This window comes from Mauremys mutica, chromosome 6, assembly GCF_020497125.1.
Source record: "Mauremys mutica isolate MM-2020 ecotype Southern chromosome 6, ASM2049712v1, whole genome shotgun sequence".
Classification (NCBI taxonomy): Eukaryota; Metazoa; Chordata; order Testudines; family Geoemydidae; genus Mauremys; species Mauremys mutica.
The window spans coordinates 65,250,101-65,277,963 of NC_059077.1; the positions used below are offsets into that span (position 1 = coordinate 65,250,101).

The following is a 27,863-nucleotide window of genomic DNA, read 5'->3' on the forward strand; positions in this document are numbered from 1 at the left end:
TGGCCCAATCCTCCAATTTGTCTAGGTCACTCTGGACCCTATCCCTATCCTCCAGCATATCTATCTCTCCCCACAACTTAGTGTCATCTGTGAACTTGCTGAGGGTGCAATTCATCCCATCATCCAGATCATTAATAAAGATGTTGAACAAAACCGACCCCTGGGGCACTCTGCTTGATACCAGCTGCCAACTAGATATCGAGCTATTGATCACTACCTGTTGAGCCCGACAATTTAGCCAGCTTTCTATCCACCTTATAGTCCATTAATCCAATCCATACTTCTTTAACTTGCTGTCAAGAATCCTGTTGGAGACCGTATCAAAAGCTTTGCTAAAGTCAAGATATATCACATCCACTGCTTTCCCCATATCCAGATAGTCAGTTATCTCATCATAGAAGGCAATCAGATTGGTCAGACATGACTTGCCCTTTGTGAATCCATGTTGACTGTTTTTGATCACCTTCCTCTCCTCCAAGTGCTTCAAAATGAATTCCTTGAGGACCTGCTCCATGATTTTGCCAGGGACTGAAGTGTGAGGTTGACAGGTCTATAGTTCCCCGGGTTCTCTTTCTTCCTTTTTTTAAATATGAGCACTATACTTGCCTTTTTCCCATCATCCGGGACCTTCCCCGATCGCCATGAATTTTCAAAGATAACGGCCAATTGGCTCTGCAATCCAGGGCCAGCTCCAGGCACTAGCTTATCAAGCAGGTGCTTGCGGCGGCAGCTCCGGAGCGGGGCGGCACTTTCAGGTATTCGGCGGCAATTCTGCGGTGGGTCCCTCTCTCCCGCTCGGAGCGAAGGACCTCCCGCTGAATTGCTGCAGATCGCGATCGCAGCTTTGTTGGTTTTTTTTTTTGGCTTAACCCCTGGAGCCGGCCCTACTGTAATCACATCAGCCAACTCCCTCAGCACCTTTGGATGCATTAGATCTGGACCCATGGACTTGTGCACGTCCAGCTTTTCTAAATAGTCCTTAACCTGTTCTTTCGCCACTGCAGGCTGCTCACCTCCTCCCCAGCAGTCTGGGAGCTGACCTTGTCTGTGAAGACCGAGGCAAAAAAAGAGACATGAGTTTAGGTGTTAGGAATAATATCTCTGGGCTACCCCCTGCAATTCTTGGCTATATCTCCCCCCCCTCCCATTCTCATTCACCGTCCCTCTTTAGGGACCCTTCTCATGAGCAACTCCTTGTTCAGGAGGTCGAAAACCTTCTGCAGCTGGGGATGGTGGAGGAGGTCCCTTGGGAAATGAGGGGGAAAGAGTTCCATTCCTGCTACTTTCTAATCCTGAAAGCAAAAGGGGGCCTAAGACCCATTCTGGACCTGCGGCAACTCAACAAATATCTCAAGAAGTTGAAGTTCCTCATGGTCTCCCTGGCCTCTATCATTTCCTCCATGGTTTCAGGAGGCTGGTGTGCTGGTCTCAAACTCAAGGCTGCTTATTTTCATATTTCCATCTTCCATGACAGACGGTTCCTCTGTTTTGTTGTGGGCCAGCGCCACTTCCAATTTATGATGCTATCCTTTGGTCTCTCGTCAGTCCTGCAGGTATTCACAGAATGCATGGCCTCAGTAGCTGCTTATCTGAGACGTCAAGAGGTCCAGGTCTATCCTTACCTCGATGATTGTCTCATCAAGGGCAGATTGTGGGATTGAGTACAGAGGAATCTCAGTCTAGTGCACTCCCCATGTCTTGACCTGGGCCTGTTAGTAAACAAAAAGAAATAGACCCTCATAGCAGTGCAATGAATGGAATTCCTAAGGGCTGTCCTTGACTCTGCATGGGCCAGAGCCTTCCTTCTGGAGACCCATTTTCAAGCCATGTTGGACTTGATCTCTCATGTACAGGGCCACCCGCTCATTACCGCCTGCATCTGCCTGAAGTTACTAGGCCACATGGCTCTGAACAGGCCTCGCTGCAGTCAATCCTGGACTACCTTCTGCATCTCAGGCCTCAGGCTGTGTCCCTTTTATCAGTTAAGGTCCACTTGGCCGCCATCTCAGCCTTTCACCATATATTCCAGGGTAGGTCGGTCTTCTCTCACGACATGATTCTAGAGCTGGCACGGCTCATGGGGGCCCCCTTCGAGCCATGGGCTTCCTGTTATCGGTTTCTACTCTCCTGGAAGGTGTCCTTCCTGGTGGCAATAACATCTGCTCGTAGGGTCTCTGAGATTAGGGCACTTACCTCGGAGCCACCCTATACAGTATTTTTCAAGGACAAGGTCCAGCTATGACCACACCCAGCTTTCTGCCATGTTTTTCACATGAGCTAGGACATAGTCTTGCCTGTCTTCTTCCCAAAGCCTGATCAGTCTGAGGAGGAGCATAGACTGCACTCTCTGGACATCAGGAGAGTGCTATCCTTTTGCATTGAAAGGACCAAGTCATTCCCTATGTCAACATAGCTATTCGTCGTAGTGGCGGATAGAATGAAAGGTCAACTGGTGTCCATCCAGAGGATTTCATCATGGATTACCGCCTATATCTGGTTTTGCTATAAACAGGCAAAATTGTCTGTACCGGCGATTGTAACCACCCACTCGACTAAGGCAGAAGCCTCCTTGGTGGCCTTCCTGGCCCATGTGCCAATTCAGGATGTCTGTAGAGCCGCTACCTGGTGATCTGTTCACATGTTCATGTCTCACTACGTGCTTACTCAGCAAGCCTGAGATGACATTGGCTTCGGTAGAGTAGTGTTGCAAGCTGCACAACTGTGAACTTCAAGTCTACTTCCATGGATACTGCTTGAGAGTCACCTAGAATAGAATCAACGTGAGCAAGCTTTCGAAGAAGAAAAATGGTTACCTACCTTTCGTAACTGTTTTTCTTTGAGATGTGTTGCTCATGTCCATTCCATTACTCACCCTCCTACCCCTCTGTCGGAGTTGCTGGAAAGAAGGAAGTGAGAGGGCCTAGGGCTGTCGACGCCTGATATACCAACGCGGATACCACTAAGTCAAAAATCTCTGACAACTATGCATGTGGCGCTCACACCCTAGAATGGAATGGACATGAGCAACACATCTTGAAGAACAACTGTTACAAAAGATAGGTAATTGGGTTTTTTAGTTTTTTTTAGTTTTTAATCAATTAAATAGATTGTTTGTTTGAATAATAAGCTAAATTCTACTGAGTAACCTTCAGTAATCAGCTTTAGCTGAGTTGGTGAAGTATGGTAAAAGGCATAGATATGAAATTAGCATAAGACTATTGAAATCACTATAGCATATCACCTCATTGAAGAACAAGTTTAAAATAATTTACTTTCATCTCAGATCTTTCTTTGAAACATCTATTCACAAACACCCATTCCTTCCCTCAAACTGTGGGGCGGGCATAGGAATTCAATAAACTTTTCATAGCTGCAATTTTACCTTCACCTCTGGAATTGCAACTGCTGTCTAATATACCTCAAACATGATTTTTGAGTGCAGATCAAATAGCTACATCTCGATCTGTTTTCCAAGGTGGTGTCTGTCTTGGGCCTGGTCTACACTACGAATTTATGTAGAATTTAGCAGCGTTAAACCGCATTAACCCTTCACCCGTCCACACAACAAAGCCCTTTATATCAATATAAAGGGCTCTTTATACCGGTATCTGTAATCCTCCCCGACGAGGGGAGTAGCGCTGAAATCGGTATTGCCATTTCGGATTAGGCTTAGTGTGGCTGCAATTCGATGGTATTGGCCTCCGGGCGCTATCCCACAGTGCACCATTGTGACCGCTCTGGACAGCAATCTGAACTCGGATGCTCTGGCCAGGTAGACAGGAAAAGCCCCGTGAACTTTTGAATTTCATTTCCTGTTTGCCCAGCATGGAGTGCCGATCAGCATGGGTGACCATGCAGTCCCAGAATTAAAAAAAGACCTCCAGCATGGACCATACGGGAGATACTGAATCTGATCTCTGTATGGGGAGATGAATCTTTTCTATCAGAACTCCGTTCCAATAGACGAAATGCCAAAACATTTGAAAAAATCTCCAAGGCTATGATAGACAGAGGTCACAGCAGGGACTCAACACAGTGCTGCGTGACAAGCGTAACGGAAAGCCAAAGAATCAAATGGACGCTCATGGAGGGAGAGAGGGGGGTCTGAGGACTCGAGCTATCCCACAGTCCCCGCAGTCTCCGAAAACCATTTGCATTCTTGACTGAGCTCCCAATGCCTGAAGGGTCAAAAACATTGTTGCGGGTGGTTCAGGGTATATGTCGTCAATCTCCCCCTCCTCCCCCCCTCCCCCGTGAAAGAAAAGGGGGAAAAATTGTTTCTTGCCTTTTTTCAATGTCACCGTATGTCTACTGGATGCTGCTAGTAGACACGGTGCTGCAGCGCTGAACAGCAGCATTCCCTTCCCTTCCCTTCCCTTCCTGATGGCAGATGGTGCAATAGGCTTGATAACCGTCCTCATCATCCCGTGAATGCTCCTGGCTGGCCTCGGTGAGGTTGACCGGGGGCGCCTGGGCAAAAATGGGAATGACTTCCGGTCATTCCCTTCTTTAAGCTTTGTCTCCTGGAGATTCGGTCCTGGCTGGAATATCATAGCAGCTGGAGGCTGCGCTCCTCTCCCCCCCACCCTTTAATGACTAATGGAGATTTTGTCCTGACTGGACTATCATAGCAGCTGGAGGCTGCCTCCCCCTCATATTATCTCACTAAAAAGTCAGTGTTTCTTATTCATGCATTCTTTATTACTTCATCACACAAATGGGGGGATAACTGCCACGGTAGCCCAGGAGGGGTGTGGGAGGAGGGAAGCAATGGGTGGGGTTGTTGCAGGGGCACCCCCTAGAATGGCATGCAGCTCATAATTTCTGTGGGATGTCTGGGGCTCTGACCCGGAATGGCTATCCTCTCTGGTTCTTTAGTAGGCTTGTCCCATATTCTAGGCAGGACTGACTCTACCTTTAGACAAAACGTAAAGAAGGGAATGACCTGGGGAGTCATTCCCATTTTTGTCCATGTGCCCCCGGCCGACCTCAGCGAAGCCAGCCAGGAGCACCCATGACAGCAGCAGATGGTACAATAGGACTGGTAACCGTCATCGCCAATTTCCAAAGCAGCTGACGGTACGATAGGACTGGTAACTGTCATCGCCAATTTCCAAAGCAGCAGACGGTACAATAGGACTGGTAACCGTCTCTGCTAACTTGCAAAGGCAAGTGAATGCTGCTGTGTAGCACTGCAGTACCGCGTCTGTCAGCAGCATCTAGTAGACATACGGTGACAGTGAAAAAAGGCTAAACGGGCTCCATGGTTGCCATGCTATGGCGTCTGCCAGGGCAATCCAGGGAAAAGGGCGCGAAATGATTGTCTGCCGTTGCTTTCACGGAGGGAGGATTGACTTGACGACATTTACCCAGAATCACCCGCAACACTGTTTTTGCCCCATCATGCATTGTGATCTCAACCCAGAATTCCAATGGGCGGGGGAGACTGCGGGGACTATGGGATAGCTACCCACATTGCAACGCTCCGGAAATCAACGCTAGCCTCGGTACATGGACGCACACTGCCAAATTAATGTGCTTAGTGTGGCCGCATGCACTCGACTTTATACAATCTGTTCACACATGGTTGCATGGCAAAATGAAATTTGAGTAGTCTTATTTAAATCCATTTTTGCCCTCCTCTGTGTGTAATGGTGTCATAAACATACAGCTAAGGGTAGCATAAAATCCCTCCTTTACCTGTAAAAGGTTAAGAAGCTCAAATAACCTGATTGGCATCTGACCAAAAGGCCCAATGAGGGGAGAAGATACTTTCAAATCTGTGGGGGAAGGTTTTTGTTTTGTCTCTTTGTCATTCTCTGCTGGTCAACGAGGAACCAGGGCAGGGAAAATGCATCTCCTAAAGCCGTACCTGAACTAAGCATCTAAGATTACAAACTGTAAGTAATTGGAAGGAAATGTGTTAGATTATCTTTTATTTTAGCTTGTGAATTTTCCCTATGCTAAGAGGGAGGTTTATTCCTGTTTGTTTGTTTTTGTAACTTTAAAGTTTTACCTAGAGGGGAATCCTCTGTGTTATAAATCTTATTACCCTGTAAAATTACCTTCCATCCTGATTTTTACATAGGTGCTTCTTTTACTTTTTTTCTTTATAATAAAGTTCTATTTTAAAGAATGTGATTGGGTTTTTAGTGTGCCCAACTTGGTTATCTATTCAGTTGGTATATTATTCTCAAGCCTCCCCAGGAAAGGGGGTGAAGGGGGTTGGGGGGATACTTTGGGGAAACAGGAACTCCAAATGGTCCTTTTCCTGAATCTTTGTCTAACTCACTTGGTGGTGGCAGCATACCATCCAAGGGCAAGGAAGAATTTGTGCCTTGGTAAAGTTTTTAACCTAAGATGGTGGAATACAAGCTTAAGGGGTCTTTCATGTGGGTCACCACATCTGTACCCCAGAGTTCAGAGTGTGGAGGGAACCCTGACAAATGGGATTACAGAATTTTAGCTTTACATGCAGAAGAGTAATTATATTTTATAGTTTTAGGAATGTAAATTAAAAATGAAATAATTGAGCAATGTTTTGAATTTGAAGCATTTTCCAACATTAAAATTTAGAACCTCTGCTCTTAGAACAATTGTACAATTATGCAATAGGGTATTCTTTTACAACCAGAAGACTTATAGTGGATTTCCATTAAAGTGCAGCAACATCAAAATCACAGGAAAATAATAATTTAGAAAATAGAAATAATAAGTGAAATACTAATTTTTTAAAAAATTGTCTAATACCATCGTATATTTGTCAAAGTTCAATGGATGGTATATAGATAGTTATGTGAACTTTATAAAAAAAATGTAAAAGGAAATTATAATAATCAGTAGGCAGATCTGGGCTTTACGTGTATAGGTTACTAATTAATATATAGGTTATAACTTGCACTGCGAAATATATTTTCTCATTACTGCTACTAAAAGTTACTATTTATATCATTATTGAGCAATTTTATTTTACATATAAATTCTTTTTGTTAGATTTACAAAAGAAAGTATATACATTTTGATGCATGTGAAAAATGTTGGATTTTCAGCCTTTGAAACTCAAGTCCTCTATTTATCCATGAACAGGCCTAGCAAAGGTCATACATATTTCCCCACACCACACTTAATGGTGAGCCAGATTCTTGTCCCTTTTGCACTGTGCCAGAAGTGTAGACGGGACTTAAAGTTGCCTTAAAGGGTAGTTAGGCATTTTTCTGTCACAGGGTTTAACCAGCTGCTCTCTATTCCCTTCACTTTGGGGACATGCCTGAAAGGAGGTGTGGGGGGAGATGACAAGAGGCATGGCCAAAGTCCCATCTGGTAGAAATCAGTACAGCCCTGGGGAGACACATAGGGAGCTTAAAACTCTTGTGGCTTCCCCCATGTCATCGGAGTTTGTCTCCATGTCCCCTTGGCCATCCTGATGAGGTGCTAACTGTGGTTTTTGTTTGATATAAATGTTAATGAAAACAAAAAGTTAGAGAAACATCAAGAAGAGTCTAAGCCCCAGTTTTATTCCCTTGAAAGATTTAGTTTTTGCTTACAGTGCTTTTCTTTCTGATATCTACTAGGTAATACTTTAAACATAAATCTTTACAGCTACAGAAAAGAAAATAAAGAAGTATGACATATATTCATTACCTATTTTTTATTCCAGTTTATTAAAAAGCAGCCATTCATTGCTCATATTATGTCATAGTATAAACAAAGCTTTATATATGTCGTGTTAGGCTTTGTTTAATGTTAGGAACTAGGGATCTCTGCAAACGCTGCTAGGTCTAATAACAGGAGTAGTCCATGCAGTATCAGGGCCAAAGACAAACCATTTTTCAGCACAGACTGCTTATAGCTCTAATTGGTTTTAAAATAAATTACCTAAGGAGAATCTGGAAGCTAAACTCTACAGTACACAATTCTTCTTTTATTTAAAGGGATAATGAAAGCTCCATTCAGATTTAAACTTAGTAGAAACAGTCATTTAAAAATATTTTTAGTTCTTTGAATATGAATATGAAAAATATATTAAGTGCAAAAATATTTTTAAAGCATTTTTTAAATGTTGTTTGTTTTAAGAATGTAACCTTTTAAAAACAAAACTGGACACATCAGGGCCAATATGCTGTGGTAAGATGACCATGCTTCTTTAGGTCCACTGTAGAACATTCTCAAATTGCTTGGTTATCTCAGCATGGCCATGTGGCTGTAGGAGTTTTATCTTGCATACTGCAGGATTACACTGGAGATACTGATAAACTGAATATTGGTGTAGAAAATTTGTTATATTTGAAAAATTTGCCGTAAGCTAAGTGATTGAAAAACAGTATTCATCATCACCATATGGTTTTGATTGCTAATCATAAAGTATGGATAAGTATGGAAAAGACAGTGTTTTCATTTTGTAAAATACAAACTCACCTGAGGCATTCTGCCAGGGGTGGCTCTAGGCACCAGCAAAGCAAGCACCTGCTTGGGGCAGCCCATTTGCAGGGGCGGCAGGGATCCAGCATGGGAGCTGAGAACCAACAGGGGGCTCTGGGAGCTGTAGTTCCTTGGTTAGCGCCCTGCCTATAGAGCCAGCCCTGGAGCAGGGAAAGAACTACATTTCCCAGCATTCCCTTGGCCACTACCAACTGGAATGGAAGGAGGGGGACCTCATGCGGCAGCATGCTGTGAGTGGAGAGTTGCACTGTGAATGGTAGGGAGACCATATTTTAACATTAAAAAAACAGGACACTCCACGGGGAGGGAAGCCCCACCCTGTCACCATCCACTCCCTCAGACTGCCCCCCACAGAATCCCCAACCCATCCAACCCCTCCACCCACTCCCTGTCCCCTGATCACCCCCTCCCGGGACTCCTGCCCCTAACTGCCCCCCAGGACCCTACCCCCTAGCTAAGCACCACTGGTCCTTGTCCCCTGATTGCCCCCTCCCGGGACCCCTGCCCCTAACTGCCCCCCAGGACCTCACCCCTTATCTAAGCCTCCCTTCTCCTTGTCCCCAACTGCCCCCTCCTGAGACCCCCCCCAACTTCCTCCCTAGGACCCCACCCCCTACTTGTCCCTTGACAAACCCCTGGGACTCTCATGCCTATCCAACCGCTGCCTGTCCCCTGACTGCCCCCCCGAATCCCTGACCCATCTAACCCCCCCTTCTCCCTGTCCCTTGACTGTCCCCCCCCGGAACCCTCTACCCCTTCTCCAACACCCCAGCCCCCTTACTGTGCCACTCAGACCAGCGTGTCCACTGCATACATGCTGCCGTGCTCCCCCACGGAGCCCACAGCTTCCCCCCCCCCACACACCCACACACACACCCAGCACCTGCCTTCCAGATTTGAACACCTCAAAATTCAGGAGTGCTCAAGCTCAGTTTGAGCGGCTGTTACTTCATTTCTCCCAAATCAAATATACTGATCCACTGTAACTTGCTATAGAAAAAGTAGGATAAAATTGAGCAAGAAATGCTTCCCAGTGGTTATTAGGACTGGAACTGCTATTTTCAACAGCCATTGCCTTTTGTTTGTTTGTTTAAAAGGAAGACAGTGATATTGCATTGGCAAATTCCCCATAGAAAGAAAGAGTGGAACAAAAGAATAATAAAGGCACCTCAACTTTTCCTCATTTATGGAGGACAGTCTTATAATATGCATCCAGATATCTTCCAATCACACAAGCTGAAAATTGTTCCACTTTACTGCAGTTCTGTAACCATATGGGAACCAATCCTGTCTGTGTTTTGTGCACATCCAAAATTCCTGCTGAATGACCCGCCCTGGGAGCAAGTTACCAGTGACCCAGGGCTGCAGTGGAAGGAGGGTGTAGGTGGAGGGGGGGAAGAGCCCAGGGCTGGGGTAGCAGGAGGTGTGTGTGGGGGGGCATTGGTGGGGGGAAAGGGGGGAGCCCAGGGCTGGGGCGGCAGGGGGGTGGGGGGAGGACACTGGTGGGGGGAAAAAGGGGGAAGCCCAGCACTGGGGCGACAGGGGGTGTGGATGCAGGGAGGAGAGCCCAGGGCTGGGGCAGCAGGGAGGTGCGGGGGGGAGCCCAGGGCTGGGATCGGGGGCAGCCAAAATTTTTTTTGCTTGGGGTGGCAAAAAACCTAGAGCCGGCCCTGTTCTTTGCTATGTATGTACAGAGTGAAAATCACCTATAGTAAAGAGGACTAGCACAAGGTCCTTCTCTACCATGTAAGCCCTGCATAATAACTGTGCAATAGGACTACATCTGGGGACAGCACCATAAAGTTACTATTCACTCTGTAAATACTACATAAAGGGTCTGTGATGCCGCCTGCATATATCAGGATCTTAAGGAGCTGATAAGAGTAAACCAGGGGAAGGGTTGCAAGGTCTGTGGTTTTATGGATCTAGAGATTCCAGCACCACATACAAATGCCACAAATGGGCTGACATTGGAATTGCAGCTGTGGTGTGAAAGCCAGAGGAAAAGCTACATAACTGTCATTTTACTAGCTCCTGGTTCTGTGGGTAGATTTAACTCCTACATTCCATCAGAATAGGGTTCCAGTATTTGAGTTGTACACAGTGGGATAACAGAGAATAAATGTTCAAGTGCGATCCCTTACACTTTAAAGTTTCTGTCGCCTTTGTTATTATAGTAGAAATTACTGAAGAAACTTAGTACCAGTTGTTGACATATTTACAAAACAACTTTAAAAGTATCAATCTTTGACAAAGGCTGGCTACTTTCATAATTCATTTTAATATTTGATGTTCCCTTTTAACATATTCAGAATTAATTTTGCATTAACAGATTGAGTAAGAAATGAAGGTAACTGCAAAAACATTTGGTCAGTTAAATCAAATATTTATGGCTAGTGGTTCATCATAGTAAATTTATGCAAAAAATGGTACACAGTGGTCACTGGCGGCATCATACATTGATGTTGGGAAAATACCAACAGTCACATTTTAATTAAAATATACTTTAGTTTGATTTTTGAAATCATAAAATGTTTGTGATACTTTTAAAAACAATTTACTTCTGGCTGCTGACATTATAGCTCTGGAATCCCATCCCATGTCCCTGGAATCCATTACCCTATGGGCCTCATAATAGTGTGACTTACAGACCACTAGCTCTCACTTGAGTCACTGTTCTTAGCTTCCCATGCAGTGCAGGTTTTAACTTGGCAGATTCTGGTTCAATTGATTGAACTATCATATTGCAATAGCCACAATCAAAAATTCCCAAATATGTAAGGTCAGGTATATATCTTTTAAAATGCACTGAAATAATGAGATCAGTGACTCCTTTGATAAACATGACTCCTTAAGTATGTATTTTTCTTTAATACATGCCATTACAGGAGAGCATCACCATTGTTTTAAGTGCCTCTTTTTCCAGTATTGCCTCATGTTGTAGAATTTTCATATTCAAAGAGACACAGAGGGAAACTGTCGGCTTCTGGGATGTTCCATTACAGCAGTAACAACAATTCTGAGGGTGGAGAGTAAAATAACTATTTTTTGTTGCTTGTTGAGAAACATGGAAGTATTTTGGTGCTTTGTAATATATTATCAAAGGGCTCCCTTGTTTCTCTGTCTCTGGGATTAAATAACCACTGACTTTTTGGTTCATGGTATCTGTTTATCATCCTAACAGTGCATGAGAGCACTTACCAGAGAGAGGCAGGAGAGCCCTTATAAATATATAATATAAATGACTGCGTTCCTGTAACATTCCTTTCCAGTAATTCAGGGTTCTAGAGTGAACTTTACTGCCAGAGAGGGAACAGAAACAAACTGTGGATCAGGTTGGTGTGGCTTTGGTGCCTTCTCCATCTTGTTTTCATCTCAGCCATGGAAGCAGTGTTATAGAAACTGCATATGTTAATTTGCAGATTTGGGAATTATAACTACTGTTCTGTTGGCGGCATTCCCAGACAAAGTTAATCTAAGTGGTATCTTACTTTGGGACTACTTTTCCAGTTCACCAGCGGAGGTGTATATTTTTGGTTCACTGTCAAAACCAACCATGGAGCAAAAATGCTCCAAATGTCAGTTACTTCCACCAAGTGTGGAGAATGAACGCTGCACTTGTAATAAGAGTGAGTATGCTCTGGCCTCCATCTCTCCTTCGTCCAAATCCTCCTTGCCAACTGGACATACATCAGAGGAAAGAAGGTCCTCAAATGATAAGGTAAGAGATAGAAGCCCACTCATGCCCTTCCCCAGCTGGATGTCAAGCCACTGGGCTAGAATTCACAAATTATAATAAATCATATCAATCTTTCAATGCCTCTTCCAGTGAGGAAAATGCCTGGCAGTCTCTGAAATCCCTATAGGATTCTTCCAGTAGAACCAAGCTCTAAGACTTTAAACTTCCTAAAGCCAGAATTCTTTATTTAAAAAATCCCTATAGTGTTCCAGTCCTGCTCAAGGAAAGGGAAAATGAGCGATAAGGAGGATTTAAATGACAAGGTACTGAGACATGGGAATATTATTAGAAATGACAAGAGTTGTTATTGCCTGAAACTGGAGCATGTACAAGCTCTTTCAGTGCTGAGAGGTGACCAGATGAGAGCAGGTTTCAGAGCTCTTGAAAGTATTTCTAGTGCAGTAACAGTGTATAAGTAGTGAGTGAATCTAAAGACACTTGAAGAGCTTTTCAAGTTGCCCAAAGAATAAGCCATTGTTTGTCTAATGAATGCTGCTGTCTTAGGAATTGGTTGCAAAACAATCATTTCAGTAAAAAGGTCCCTGAGGACCATTTGACCAGAAAACATATGTTGCAAATATTTAAGTGTTTGGTCAGGGGAGGAAAAAGTAGTGATACTTTCTAAACAATCATCACTTGCTATGCTGAACTCTTACAATTTTTGTCATAGTAATAGGCTTCCGGTCAAATGAATTTCCTGCAGCCGTCAGGGTCACAGTCCTTCATAATGGTGGCAGTACTATGTCTGTGGTTTTTGAAGTAGCCTGTTTAAAAATCAGTCCTGTTTAAAAGTAATTGAAGACAGTTATTTATTTACATATGCTTCCAAAAGTTTTAAAATGTGACATACAACATCCTTCTTGACCTCTTCCTGTGTCATATGAAGGATCTATGGCAAAATCATAGGCTGTAAACTCATTTTATTAATCAAAACTCTCATTTTTAGCCTGGTTTGGTGGCGTAGGCATGTTTTCTGTTTTGTTCTGCCATTCAGGAGACCTGAGTTTCATTTCTCTTAGACTCTGTCACTCCAGCGAGAAATGGGGAATGGCAATCTAACACGTCTCTCACATTTCAAAGCACTGCACTAGTTTATCAAGCCATTTTAAATATTTTTACCCATTACAATCTCATTGGGTGGATTTATTATTTCTTTTCATTGTAAGTATACGTGAAGCATGGATGTGAAGCAGTATGTTTTGTCAGGATTTTAGGAAAAAGTGGAAGTAAAATGTCAGTGGATCAAAGATAGAATACTATCTCATTCAGAGATCTGGGGGAAGAGTCTTCCTTGAGATTAAAAAAAAAAATTCTTCCCCTTTGTTCCAAAGCATTTTAAAATACCATGTATATTTGTTCATCAGTCAAATTTTTTTAGTAAAAAAAGGGAAGCACCAGAGAAGGGGGTCGGCTTATCAATGGGTATAGAGAGGGAGAGGTGGGACACAGCCCCTCCCCACAACAGAGGAAACAAGGAGAGGCAGCACAGCCAGCAGAGACAGAAGGGAAGAGGTTGGGCGAGAGTCTGTTCACTTCTGGCCACGCTGCTCTCCCCCCAGCCTCCGAAGCAGGTGCAGCTCCGGGGCTGGCAGGCTGTAGCTGTGCTGCTCGGTCCCGCCCCCCAGAGCAGGTTGCGGCCACGCCGCCCTGTCTGGCCCACCAGAGCAGGCTGCGCCTGCGTGCCCCGCCTGCCGGATTAGCTTCAGCCAGGCCAGAGAGATCCTCCCCTGGCCCTCCCCAGATAGGGTGGGGAGGGATGGGAAGAGTGTGGGGGTCCCGGGCTAGGGGTGGGGTTGGGTCATGTGGGGGGTGGTCACAGAGGTTACTCTTTTGACCCCCAGCTTCTTCCTCCCAAAATATTTCCCCACCAGTTGCTGTCGTGGCCCGTCAGGGTAAGCAGCTGGCGTGCCGGGACACTTTTTGTTTACTTAGGTTTATCTCTGTGCCTGCGGACACTCGAGGTAAACAAACCAGCTCGGCCCGCCAGTGGTTTATCCTGATGGCCCGGGAGCTAAAGTTTTCTGACCCCTGAATTATAGGCTTATGAACAGGTTATAAATATTTTCCATTTTTACTTATCCATCTGGGAGGGTTGGCTTATAAACTAACTGGCTTATGATTGCGTATATACGGTAGTTAATAGAAATAACAAGTTGCTTTATTGTTAACATAATGGGTGATCATAATACATATCTTGTTTAGTCTCTTTTAAATGTTGTTACATAATTTTGTAGCTTAATGTGTTTCACCAATTATAGGACTTGTCCTTTCTGGTCGTCTTCCATCTTACTTATTTCTTCTTTTTTGTATTTTCTCTCATTTTTTGGTCACCCTTTCTTAAAAAGAGTGCTCACCTATCCTGCTTGCCTCCTTTTAAATACCAGTTCTCCCAGGAGAATCAAAGTTGTAATCATTTTTGATGCCAAAGGACTGATTGAAACAATAAAGAGGATGGAGAGAGAAGAGAGAGTTTCAAGTTTTGTTCTGATCAGTCCCAGTCTTGGCAGGGTAGCAGGTAACAGGAGTTGGAACACCCCTCTATCGCTTCCTATTTCCACAAAAATCTCTGGCATTCACCAGATGCAAGAACCTGCTGCCCTTGGAGACAGCCTCCTCAAATTTCATCATAAATGATCCATCTCTGTTTATGACCAATACATACATCACTGAAGCTGTACACATCTTATTTGATCAAATGCTTCTTGATGCTCTATCAAGACTTTCCTATAGAATCCCCTTTCAGTGAAAATCTCCTTCTTCATTATTTGCCTAAGTGGATCCCACACTTGGTGCGCATGGGCCTCATGTACACAAGGTCAGATTCAGACAATTTGAGCTTCATGTCAGATGTCTTTCTCAACCCTTGGACCCTGGGACTTTCTGTATGTATGCCTTTCTGTTAGTCCCCATGATATCAAGGTCCTGAGAAAACTGATGCAAAATGTAGGATTGATGATTATGATAGACCCAGGATGGTCGACACAGTTCTCGGATTTAGATATGGTGACCCTTTCACCACACTCCGATATCATCTTACCTGCTTTGTCTGACATAGTCTCAAAGAGAAAAAGGTCAGCTCCTGGTCCTGATCCTGTCGTCATTACATCAGACAGCCTGGGTGCTGACTGGCTAACACGCACTGAAGGAAGCTGTTCAGCTGAAGTTCAGAACGTTCTGCTCCAAAGCAGGAAAGACTGACTTATAAACCTAACTGAAAAGTATTCTATTTTGGCATTGTAGCACTAGCCGTCTCCCTGGACAACATCCCTTTCAGTGCTATTGGACTACTTACTAACCTGGGATTTATAGACCAGTCTGCTTAACTTTGATACCTGGAAAGATATTGGAACAAATACACAATCAGTTTGCAAACACTCAGAAGAAAATAAGGTAATAAGTAACTGTCAACATGGATTTGTCAAGAACAAATAATGCGAAACCAACCATATATCCTTCTTTGACAGTAGATATGATGTATCTTACTTTTTTTAGGGCTTTGGATACTGTCTCACACGACGTTGTCATAAACTGGAGAAATATAGCCTAGATGAACCTACTGTAAGATAGGTGCACAACTAGTTGGAAAACTGTACTCAGAGACTAAGTTCCCTGTAAGCTGTGTTGTGGTGCGGTCATGCAGCAGCCTATTTAGCGCCACACAGGTGCTTACGGAACCCGCCCGGGGACCTGCTGAGGGACGGGCACCCCTTCCCCGGCCCCAACTCACCCTGAGGCCCGGACCTGCCGTGGCCGGATTGGGCCCGGGCATGACCAGGGTGGTGTGGCCCAGGCTGGCGCAGTGGTGAGGCCGGGGGAGGGGTGGCTATCCTGCAGCCCCAGCCCTAGAGCTCCCGTGGCGGGGACAGGTGCCTCCCTTTCCTCCTCCCCCAGCCCAGGTGCTGCTGCGGGGAGAGAGTGCTGAGGGGAGTCTGCTGTAGCCCCAGAGCACCTTTGTGCTCATCTGCAGCCCCACCTCAGAGCCTGCACCCAACCCTCTGCCACAGCCCTGAGCCACTCCTCCCCAGTGCTGCCCAAGAGCCTGCACCCCCAGCCGGAGCCCTCACCCCCTGCACCCAACACTCTGCCCCAGCCCTGATCCCCCTCCCCCCAAAATTCCTCGGCCCCATCCTCACCCCATGAATTTTGTTGTGTACAGTAACTCCTCGCTTAATGTTGTAGTTATGTTCCTGAAAAATGTGACTTTAAGTGAAATGATGTTAAGCGAATCCAATTTCTCCATGTAACGATGCTGGTTCTGGTGGGAACCAACTGAGAGTATCAGTTCAGGACAAATTGCTTAAAGCAGAGCACCTACAGCCCAAGGCTGGGGTTTCTATGCACACCAAGGCAAACCAAACCAGCCTGACAGAGAGGACTTTGGTTTTACCCCACTGGCTAACCACAAGTCAGACAAGCAATGTCTTTAGACACTCCGGTTTCCCAATATCACCACCAGTGCCACTTGTTATGGAGACTAATGGTTATGAAAACGAATACCTCAGTAAAAGAAAAAAGGTTCTTTCAATCCCAAAGGACCAAGCCCCAGACTCAGGTCAACATACAAATCAGATCTTACCCACAAATCACACTGTTGCCAATCCTTTAGAATCTAAAATCTATAGGTTTATTTATAAAAGGAAAAAGATATAGATGAGAGCTAGAATTGGTTAAATGGAATCAATTACATACAGTAATGGCAAAGTTCTTGGTTCAGGCTTGTAGCAATGATAGAATAAACTGCAGGTTCAAATCAAGTTTTTGGAGTACATCCACAGCTGGGATGGGTCATTAGTCCTTTGTGTAGAGCTTCAGTTTGTAGCAAAGTCCCTCCAGAGGTAAGAAGCGGGATTGAAGACAAGATGGAGATGAGGCATCAGCCTTTTATAGTCTCTTGCCATGTGATCTTTGCTTTGTTTGTCCCAAGGGCACGCTATCCAGCACATGGCATAGAAAAACTTTAGAGTTCTGTCCATAGACAGGTCCCTGCATACCTTGCTGAGTCACAAGATGTGTCTGCCTTCTCTCAGTGGGTCAGTTGTATAGCTGATGGTCCTTAATGGACAATCAAGCAGGCTAGGCAGAGCTGACAACAACTTGTCTGGGATGTCACCCAGAAGCATAGCATAAGTTTGAAATACAGATAGTATAGAGCCAATATTCATAACTTCAACTACAAAAATGATACACATATACAGCTAGCACAAGTATAACCAGCCAGTCATAATCTTCCCATAGACACCTCACACGACAACCATTGAACAGTATTTACTGCAAATATATTACAGTGGTTGCAACAGTGACCTATATGGTTACAGATTCTGTCAATAACGACACACCCCATAAGAATTAATGTAAATGAGGGGGTTAGGTTCCAGGAACTAAAGACAAAAAACTATTTTATATAATATATATACTTTCTCTCTCTCTCTCTCAAGCTTTAAACAAACAGTTTAATACTGGTACACAACGATGATGGTTGTGAAGCTTGGTTAAGGTAGTGAAGTCAGAGGGTGGGATATTTCCCAGGGAATGACTTACTACTAAATCATGAATTAGCAAGTGGCTGAGCTCTCAAGGGTTAACCCATTGTTGTTAATGTAGCCTCACACTCTACAAGGCAGCACGAATGGAGGGAGGGGAGACAGCATGGCAGACAGACACACACACTATGTGTGAGAGAGAGATACACATTACCCCTTTAAGTACGCTGACTCCACTCTAAGTAAACTGCCTTTTTAAGTAGACCAGGAAGCTCCCTCTGTCCTGAGCCCTGTTGTGTCCCCACCCTGCTCTATGGAGATGGGGTAAGTGGGGTGCAGGAGCAGTGGGGAGGGGGACACCTTGACATTAGCCCCCTTCTTCCCCGCCCCTTTCACAGCAAGCAGGAGGCTCCGGGGAGCAGCTCCAAGGCAGAGGGCGGGGGGCTTAGGTCTTGTAGGTGCAGGTTTAGCTCCTACTGATGCTGTTGGGTGCATAGGGTGCATGTGGACAAAACATCTAGAAAATTAGGTTAAGTAACTGTTTTTATTTAAAGTCTAACAAATCTAGAGCTAGAAACCATCTGTGTAACACCAGCAAAATAAAGAGATACATGTTTGTATTCCATTATCTTTCTACTTCCCAAAAGAACAGGAAAATTCAGAATAGTCTTGGTTCTGAAGAAAATTAAATCTCTCCCTAGAAAAGTCTCGTTATTGGATACAAATATTTGCTGTATCCCTAGTGATCCAGACCAACCAATTAGTCTTCATAGGCTTAAACAAATCACACCAGTGTACTGATAAACAAAAATTTCAGAGATCCATCAATGTTATTCAAGACCTTATCAGCATCTTGAGTATTCACAGAATATACTGGTGGTGGTATAAGTGAGATTATTATTGGATGGCGTCTACATGCAGCCATATTTGAGTGATCTCACTTAAACTGCATCTAAGGTGAAGCCCAGTTTCTGTGTAGTGTTTCACTGCAAGATAGCAATATTAGTAACTCTTTCACCAGGATCTCATCCAGCATTCCAAACTACAGACTTTTTTTCTCAAAATGAAGGCTATTTTCAATAGGTATTTATCTTATTACTAACAGCAGGGTAAAAGGCCACCTTTAAAGCCTGCTGTCAAGTCAGTGCTATTTGGCATCTGGTGTGAGTCAGAAAGACCATTCTAGAAGAGGTTTCAGGACTAGACAAAGCCCTGGAAGGAACATACATTTTATTTGAGAAGTGGTCATTGGGACAATCTAAGAAAAATAACAAAATGTGTCACTAGGATGATACTTGGTGACCTGAAGTTTCTGAAAATGACAGGTATTCTATTCTGAAGAGAAAAATCCAGAGTATCAGACCTTAGAAATAAAATTTTATTCTTTAAGCTATTACAAAAGTGCTGTTCTAGAACAATTTCTTACTTTCTTTCAACTAATGATCAAAAATCTTCTCTTTTTTGCTTTATTTTTAAGTGATGAATAACTTTCCAATTCATAGGGACTAGATTATTCTGTTTATTATATACAAGTCCATTCTGAAAGTGAATACAAAATTTCATTTGAAGCAAGACCTTGTTTTGCCTTTATTTTTCCAAAGCCCTGAATCCCAGAAAGCAAGGGATTTTCACTGTGTGACGGCCAGAAGGTAGATTTGTATAATTTAGAAAGACTGTTCGGTAGGGAGCAGCCAAGAAAAAATTGGCTGCCTCAAAATGTAGCATTGCCAGATAATGTCTTTTATTAAAGGACTTCGCAAAAGTAAAGGTATTTTTCCAGGAAATATGATGGTTCACTTAATGGGAGTATAGGCCCATGATGTTACCATTAAGGACAAAGTTTGGATCAAAGAGCTATGCGATTCTGAGCTCAGTCCACACACTTAGCAAGCAACTACCAGCTATACTTACACCTCTTAGCCAAGATTTAATTCAGAAGAAGTGTACTGCATCCAGTAGCCAAGTGGTTCCAACTCTACTAATCAGTCAAGAATGATTGTGAATGTTTTTCAATACCCTTACATTTGTAAAAAAAATTTAAACATGGAATAGTCCACAATAATATGAAACAAATAGATGAAAAAAGTCACGATTTTTTCCCAAAAAGGTCAGTTTCACCCACTATATTTGTCTATTTTGAATTTTCTGTTCTTCCTGTACACTTGTATCGAAATCTTATTTTTAGGGAGCAATAATGAGCAGAAACTTGTTAGTTGGTATTCTAGTAAATGTTAGCAAAGCAAATAAAATTGTAAGTCAGTGCTCAAGCAGTTGCCCTGTAGATTAGTTAAAAGCCAGAGGGTTAAAAATTGAATGAGATTGGTGCTGTTGAGCTGTGATTATTGTTGCACAGGTTGTCAGCATTGGCATCAAATGAGATAAACCTTTGGGACTGCTGTACGGTACAGGTTGTTACAATTAGGAGGAATGGATGCACGTCAGATATTTTCTTTGATGTAATTTTGTTTATTTACAATGAATGTCCAAAGTTTAGTTTCCTTGAACACAGGACGAATCAAACAATGGAGACAGTGTCCTTGCTCGCAGATTCAAGCCCCTTTTAGCCAGCAACCCAACCCCAAGCCCCGCTCTCTGCTCGGTTTTCTGACTGTGCACATGGGAGAGACAGAAGCACAGACGGAACCAGTTCCACCAATCAAAGCTGCAGTCCTTTCATTTGAAGCCAGTTGGGCCACATATTTCAGCTTCTACTCAAGCTTTTCCATGAACTAGTGTTTTGTGTGCTGCTATTGTTTCAGCCATTGCTGTACATTTAATCTGAATGAAAGGTGGCTGTTACACCCTACCTATAACAAGATTTAAACCAACCCACAGCAATATCATTATTCCTTAGGTCAAATATGAAGTAAAATAGCCAGTTTTAGCAGAAGTTCTATGCTCCCTTCAGTCATTAAGCTAATAATTTTGAAGGTAATATTAAATGTAGTTTAAATGCACACTAAACCCTTGCCCTTCTATTTTAAATAGTATTTACCAGCAAATTGTGCTAAAGTGTACAAGGAAACTTCCACAATAGTGAGATGGAATTGTCATGCCTAAGTAGTGTGGCAAATGGCCAAGGCTATTGTGGTGTGTCTTTCACTTTTCTTTGCTGTGGTGGGTCAGAGTGTTGTCCCTGCCCCTATTCTTGGGCTCTGCTAATGCCCTGGAGGGGGAGAGAAGGGGAGTGGGGAAGGTTCCCAGGTCCACCCCCTACTTCGGTCCCAGCCCCTTTAGCTTCACAGGCTTCTTAACCTCTTTCTCCTTGGGCAGGGTTTCTCTCTGTCTTCTGTACTGGGGGAATCCCTCTGCCCTGCTTGGGCAGGGTATCCCTTCCCCTGGTACTCCGATTCCCTGGTCAACAGCACTATGCCTCCAAACTACAGTCAGCTCTCCTTTCCCTCTCCTGTCTGACTGAAGCAGGAGGTTCTATTAGGTTTCAGGCGAGGCCTTAACTGGCTCCAGGTGCTCTTATTACTTCTCCTTAGTCCACAGGGAATAAGTCTCTGATCATCCTGGGGCTTACCGTATATACCTCCCATTGATCACTGTACTGCTGCCCTCTGGCCCTGCTGTATCACAGTAGCTACTAAGTGTATGTCACTTAGGTTCAATACTTTCATCAGTGACACTATGAAAGAATCCTGTTATTGCTGCATAATGCCATTTTATTCAGTATATTTTATTGTTTTAGATATATCACAAACTTGGTAGCTCCCCAATCTCAGGAAATCCATGTGAAGTCAATCATGCTGTGGCAGAGTGCTACCCAGAGTACACCCCCTCCTGGCATGGCTTTGCAGGCATCTTACCATCAGTTTCCTCCTGGATCTTCCAATAATTTATTCACGTCCAAATACTTACATCACCCCTAGCTTCTTTCCAGAATCTCTAGTTCAGGGCAGGATCCAAAGTATACTCTCCCCATAGAACTCCTTCTTGTCCAGTTAACTCCCTTTCTTTAATCTAATTACTGCAAAGCTCCTCCCTGCAGCCCCCTTCTGCTCTCAACTTCCTGGCTTTATACAAGCCCAGCCTACCCCTGCCCAGCGGGTCTTCATCTTCAGTTAGACTTTAACTTTCGTTGGCTCTCCTCCAATTGCTGCCTATAAGATTAACTGGCCATTTTTAACTTGCTCATGCCTTGTGAGGGGAGGATCCCTCATCACGCTTCCTGCTTGCAGCTTACTCTTTGATAAGGGGTGGGGTACAGAATCTTACAGTTTGAGCGAAGTGGAAAAGCTATAATGTGCATATTTTTTAATGTGGAGAGGGTGCAGAAGAGAACCACAAAAATGATTCGAGGGCTGGAGAAAATACCTTACAATATGAGGTTTAAAGAGCTCAGTATGTTTTGCTTATCAAAAAGAAGATTGAGAAGTGACTTGATTAGTGTATAAGTATCTTCATGAGGCGATATACTAGATATTAAAGGGCTCTCTAGTGTAGCAGAGAAAGGCATACCAAGAACAAATAGTTAGAAGCTGAAGCCAGACAAATTCAGATTAGAAATAAGGTGCAGTTTTTCAATAAGTTATTTAACCATTGAAAAAAACTACCAAGGGAACTGGTGGCTTCTCTATCTCTTGATGTCTACTGGCTGCCTTCTGGCTAAAGTATATTTTCCAGAAAACACGAGTTATACTTTAAACAAATGTTATTAGGCTCATGAGAGGTATAGCAAGTACCATCTAGTCTGCCCTGGATAGGGCAGACTAGATGGTCCCCTCTGGTCTTAAACTATGAATCTTCAGAAAAATAGAAGTAAAGTCATGCTGACAGTCTTCATAGTAACTCTCTTCAAGATTATACTTTGAATCTTTGGTGATTAAAATGTGGTAAAATACATCACTAAGGCTTGGTCTAAATTGCAGAGTTAGGTTGACATAAACTGCCTTATGTCGACCTAACTATGTCAGTGTCTACATTACAAACTTGCTCCAACTGATGTAAGTGCCTACTACACCCACAAGAGGTGTAGGGCTTATGTTGGTGTAATTAGGGCGATTCAGTGTCTGTGTAGACACTGTGTACGTTGGCTGTTTTGTCAATTTCATGGCTCTAGCAAGAAAGCCAGCTCCCAACTCCCCAGCTGGGCTACTACCGGGTTTCTGCTTCAAACCGGGCTGCCACCTAGGCTCCCAGCTTGGGCTGGTGCCTGGGCTCCCCGCTCGCCACTGGGAGCCCTATTTACCCCCCAGGGTCCTGGTTCTCTGACAGGAGCATGGCAGCCAACTGGACTCCAGGTGTGGATTTCACTGCTGAAGGTGAGAAGCCCTGGGCAGCTGCCTCGCCTGCTCCTGGCTGAACACGGGGAAGCAAGAAGCTTGGAGGACAGCTGGGCTCCCAATGGGAAGCTGTGTGGAGCTCCTGGTGAGGATGCTCACCACCGACAGAAGGAGGGTAATGTGGACATCAGCCATTGCAGTAATTTCTACAGTGACTGTAAGTTGACCTAACATAGGTCGACTTCAGATTGTAGTGTAGACATGCCACGGCATTATGAGGTGCACCCTTTTCTGCAGGAGTGCAGTCTCTCTTGCTGACTTGTGTATGACACTGCATCCTGCATACAACTTGCATGGTATACCTGTATATTTTAAAGAAAGATACCTAGAACACTTTCTGAGCCTGACATGATTTATACTGTGTTGTTTCCCAGGTGACTACTAACTTCTTATCTATTTGTTGATACTCTTTTCCCATCCGTAAGTACCAACCGAGGAGATGCACATATTGAGAGCACAGTTTTGAATTATGAAGCTGCAGTTTCTTTGCTTTCCAAGTAGATACTGGAAGGGCCATTCTGATGTCACCAGGCAAAAGTGGGTTGGTTGTGTGTAAAACTATGCCTCATAATGGGGCCATGGATGACCAGTTCACCAGAGAGGGTGAGGGTCTCTTCTTCATGCTTCAGCTCTCCCTCAATGGAGCCACATGGTTTTACTGGTGTTCATATATAAAGGACTAGCTCTCTTAAGGGGTAGAAAAAGATTTGGTTCCTGTGATGCTTGCAAACTCCCCAGAAACAAGGTTTGGTTAATTTAGGACTAGGAGCTGCATACAGTGGGATTTGTGGCATTGTGTGTCTCTTACTTTCATACACTCTGGTTTCCAATCTTGGGACCCAATCTGTCCTGTGAGTTTGCCTTTTATGCCACCCTTACTATTCCCCACTCTTCTCTGCTTTGGCATCTGCATGTCTTTTGTTCTGGGGGACACTGTCTGCTTCCCTTGATCCTTTCTTAGAGTGAGTCTTCTGCCTCTGCCTAGTTTGGTTGTCTGTTTATGCCCTTTTTATTGTCATCAGTTGGGTCCTTCTGCAGGTGCCACTGATACTCCTTCAGCTTGTAGCAGCTCTGACCAACAGTCTGTATGAGTTACTTACTGTACAGCTTACTTTTAAGGCCAACAATATGATGGAGGGGACTTTTGCTTATCTGAGTACTTATGCAATCAGCCAGGACTTGTTGATTCCCTCAGTTCACCATTTTATCCTGTCTCTAACCTCTCTGCTTAGTGATTTATTTATATACTGCCAATGGGAGATCACTTTACCTGATAGAGCTATGCTAGTTTTAAGCAGTGTTTGTACTGCTTAAAAGTTTCTGTTGCTAATCCCATGTCCAGTGCTGGTGCTGCTAAATTTGGACAAATAAAAATTGGAGGACAGCTTGTTTTGCAACTTCTAGTATTTGTACTTTTAGGCCAGTTGTTCCCAAACTTGTTTGCCGCTGGCCGGGCCAGTTTGTTTACCTGCCGTCTCCGCAGGTTCAGCCAATCACGGCTCCCAGTGGCCGTGGTTTGCTGCTCCAGGCCAATGGGAGAGGGACGTACTGACCACCACTTCAGCAGCTCCCATTGGCCTGGAGCAGCGAACCGGGGCCACTGGGAGCTGCGATCGGCTGAACCTGCGGACGTGGCAGGTAAACAAACCGGCCCGGCCCGCCAGGGGCTTTCCCTGCACAAGTGGCAGAACAAGTTTGGGAACCACAGTTTTAGATGATTTCCCAGTACCATTGTGTGGTAGCATTGTGACCAACGTCAGCCTGTCTTTCCCATATTCATCTCTTTTATACAAAGTTTTTCTCTAACACTATCCCAGATGAACCAGAAATAATTATTTGTGTATAATAAATATAGCAGGATGGAAGGGTTTGTCTGTTGACCCACCCAGGTATAGCCAGTGTTGAAATTCTGCAGGGAGATGCTGACAGATTAATTTTGACTCACTGTGCGAGTACAGCTTGTAACTCTACCTTGGATAGAGGGGAGATGAGTTTCCCTCTGGCCAGAGGGAACTTGGGTCTAGCAAAGGTGAAACTCTACATGATAACTTCATGAACAGATAAATGTGGAGAAAAATCTTAGGCTGACATGTTTTATTTGACTTATATGTAAAGCCAAGCCCAATATGGGATGCAAGTAGAATTAAATTTAGGTGTGTAGATTCTGTTCATAGCAAGGTGGAAACCACCTATGTGTAGTATGCCTACATACATTATCATTTTTTACTGCATGTTAATTGCATATGTTTGTAAAGATTTGCTATTTAGGCAAGTACTTAATTTGAAATAGTATATTGAATTTCTCTTCCCCAAATATTTGCTCTAAAATATTTTCTTAAAATCTAATCATACAGATGCAGGAAAAGTGGAATTTTTGTTAACTGTCAATTTAAGTAATTACAGACAGGCATCCCACACAGGTTCCTTGTTTAAGTCTGGCTCAGATCTCTTGTTAAGGGAATTGCATGTTGCAGCTTTCATGAAATTGCCATATCTTATATTAATGCACACATTGATTTTTCTAATAAACTGACAGACTTGTTGAAACCAGATGGAAGTGTAAAATTCTAACTACTGTCTGTTAAATGGAAATAGCCAAATGGATTTTAATCTACTTAGAAACTCTGTCTCAGTTTCTGGAAGTGTCACTTTATCCTTTAATACAGTTAATGTGAAAGCTACACTGGTTAAGACCATATTTTCTTCTCTGTCTTATTAAAGCTGATCAAGGTTAATTCCATCAGTCTTCTGTTTTACTGTGATAAAGAATTTGCAGTATCTTTCAACGTGCATTTCGAAGCGGGGTACAGTTGCCAGTTATCATATTGAATAATTTTAAATAACCTTGTTGCTTTTGAAAATTGAGGTGCTAAAATCTTTCAGGTCACACAGTAGTATTCTAAGTAGGTTGGAGGCATAGAGTTTGCCAAAGTATTGAAATGGTTTATTTTTTAAAAAAAAAGTTTTAGAACATACTTGTTTCACTGCTTTTACTACTGATATTCTACGTACATTGAATGTGTTGGTTGTTTAATGATACCTGTAAATAGTTTCTGGAAAAAAAATTAACCAAATCATGTTATTTTAAAACACTTATGTCTTATAAGGCACTTACATCACACATGTTATTATTAAAAAAAAACCCACGCATTTGTGAAACCCCAATAGCATTATTTATTTTCAGCCCCTGAAAAACTTGCATTGGTACAGTTATTATTACAAATCAGTATTCATATAATAATGTATATATCAGTTCCCTATCAGTCACTGGCCCAAGTAAGGACCATGCACAGTTGCAGTCTTTACACACAGGAGTACAGGGAATGAATCCCTACTCCCCCAGAGATGCATGATGCCCAAAAGAGATGAAAGGGGAACCGACCCTGCTTTCCACACCAACCTGCAGAGGGAACAGGCAGCATTCCATTAATGGACCTGGCAGCAGATGCACTCCCCTTATGTGTTATAGAGTACAGGGACACATGCCTTCCTGAGGCAGAATCCTTTCTGGTGCTATCCCTGGAGCATTGCCCCATATTCTGCGCTGTGCCTTAAAGGATACAACATACCCCAAATTTCATAATCCACTTTAATTCACACTAGCAACTGGGAGACACAGTGTAAATAAGATTTGTTGAAAAGATCCAAAACAATAGTCTTCTTCAAGTAGTGTCCCTATGGGTGCTCCATTGTAGATGTGTCTGCAGCCCTGCACTGTTGATTGGAGAACTTTGGTAGTAGTGTCCGTTCAGCCCGTGCATGCATGGCTTCCCCCAGCCCCGTACTCTGCCATGAGGCTAACCAGCACTGTGCGGGCGAACCCTCCTCAGTTCCTTCTCAACTGCCCCGGCTAGAGATGGAGCTTTAGGTGACCATTAGCAGATTGTTAACTTCTTCAGAATTGTTAATTTTAGGGAAGCTCCAAAAGGATAGCTTTCTTTTCTTCACCCCTTTATCTTTTATTGCCCCCAAAGCTCAAAAGCTTTATTTTAGACTTCGTTTTCCTTCAACCTCCTCCCCCACCCCTGGGGGGACCCCCTTGGACAGGGTATGCCTGGTTCACTAGGCTTCAAGAAGTGTCTTAGTTGCAAGGAATCTTTCCAGGTGACTGACTGACTGACACTCTGAGTGTGTCCACTGTCTGGGAGAGTATCAGAGGGGTAGCTGTGTTAGTCTGGATCTGTAAAAGCAGCAAAGAGTCCTGTGGCACCTTATAGACTAACAGACGTTTTGGAGCATGAGCTTTCGTGGGTGAATACCCACTTCGTCGGATGCATGTAGTGGAAATTTCCAGGGGTAGGTATGTATATATCTGGGAGAGAACCACCTACTTCAGAAATGTAGTTTGTGCCAACAACTAAAGCCCAGATCCAGAAAGGATAGAGAGCAGAGATTCATAGACTTTAAGGTCAAAAAGGGCCATTATGATCATCTAGTCTGACCTCCTGCACAATGCAAGCCACAGAATCTCACCCACCGACTCCTGTAACAAACCCCAACCTATGTCTGAGTTATTGAAGTCCTCAGATCGTGGTTTAAAGACCTCAAGGTGCAGAGAATCCTCCAGCAAGTGACCCGTGCCCCATGCTGCAGAGGAAGGCGAAAAACCTCCAGGGCCTCTGCCAATCTGCCCTGGAGGAAAATTCCTTCCCGACCCCAAATATGGCGATCAGTTAAACCCTGAGCATGTGGGCAAGGCTCACAAGCCAGCACCCAGGAAAGAATTCTCTGTAGCAACTCAGATCCCAACCCATCTAACATCCCATCACAGACTCAAACTCCTAATATAGATGGCCCTTCAGCAACCCTCTACTTCTAAGGCAGGTGTGCCCAAGAAGGTACCCATGAGCCACTCATGCGAGGCTTCTAAGAAAAGGGCCGAGAGTCCCCCACAGCAAGCCCTGACTGAGCTGAAAA

General features: G+C 43.8%; 1 protein-coding gene across 5 annotated transcripts in view; it reads left to right on the forward strand.

The window, feature by feature from the left end:
• Positions 1-27,863, forward strand: part of FER (FER tyrosine kinase) — a 392,406-nt gene that overhangs the window by 101,747 nt on the left and 262,796 nt on the right. Inside the window, exon 1 of one of the 5 annotated variants that reach the window (XM_045020438.1) lies at positions 11,410-12,160. The exons of 3 other annotated variants lie outside the window; for them this stretch is intronic. In XM_045020438.1, the coding sequence (XP_044876373.1) occupies positions 11,996-12,160 (165 nt within the window). In that variant the 5' untranslated portion in view covers positions 11,410-11,995. Of the gene's footprint in view, positions 1-11,409; positions 12,161-23,580; positions 23,692-27,863 lie in introns of those variants that run through there. One more of the 5 variants, XM_045020440.1, reaches the window with a different exon arrangement.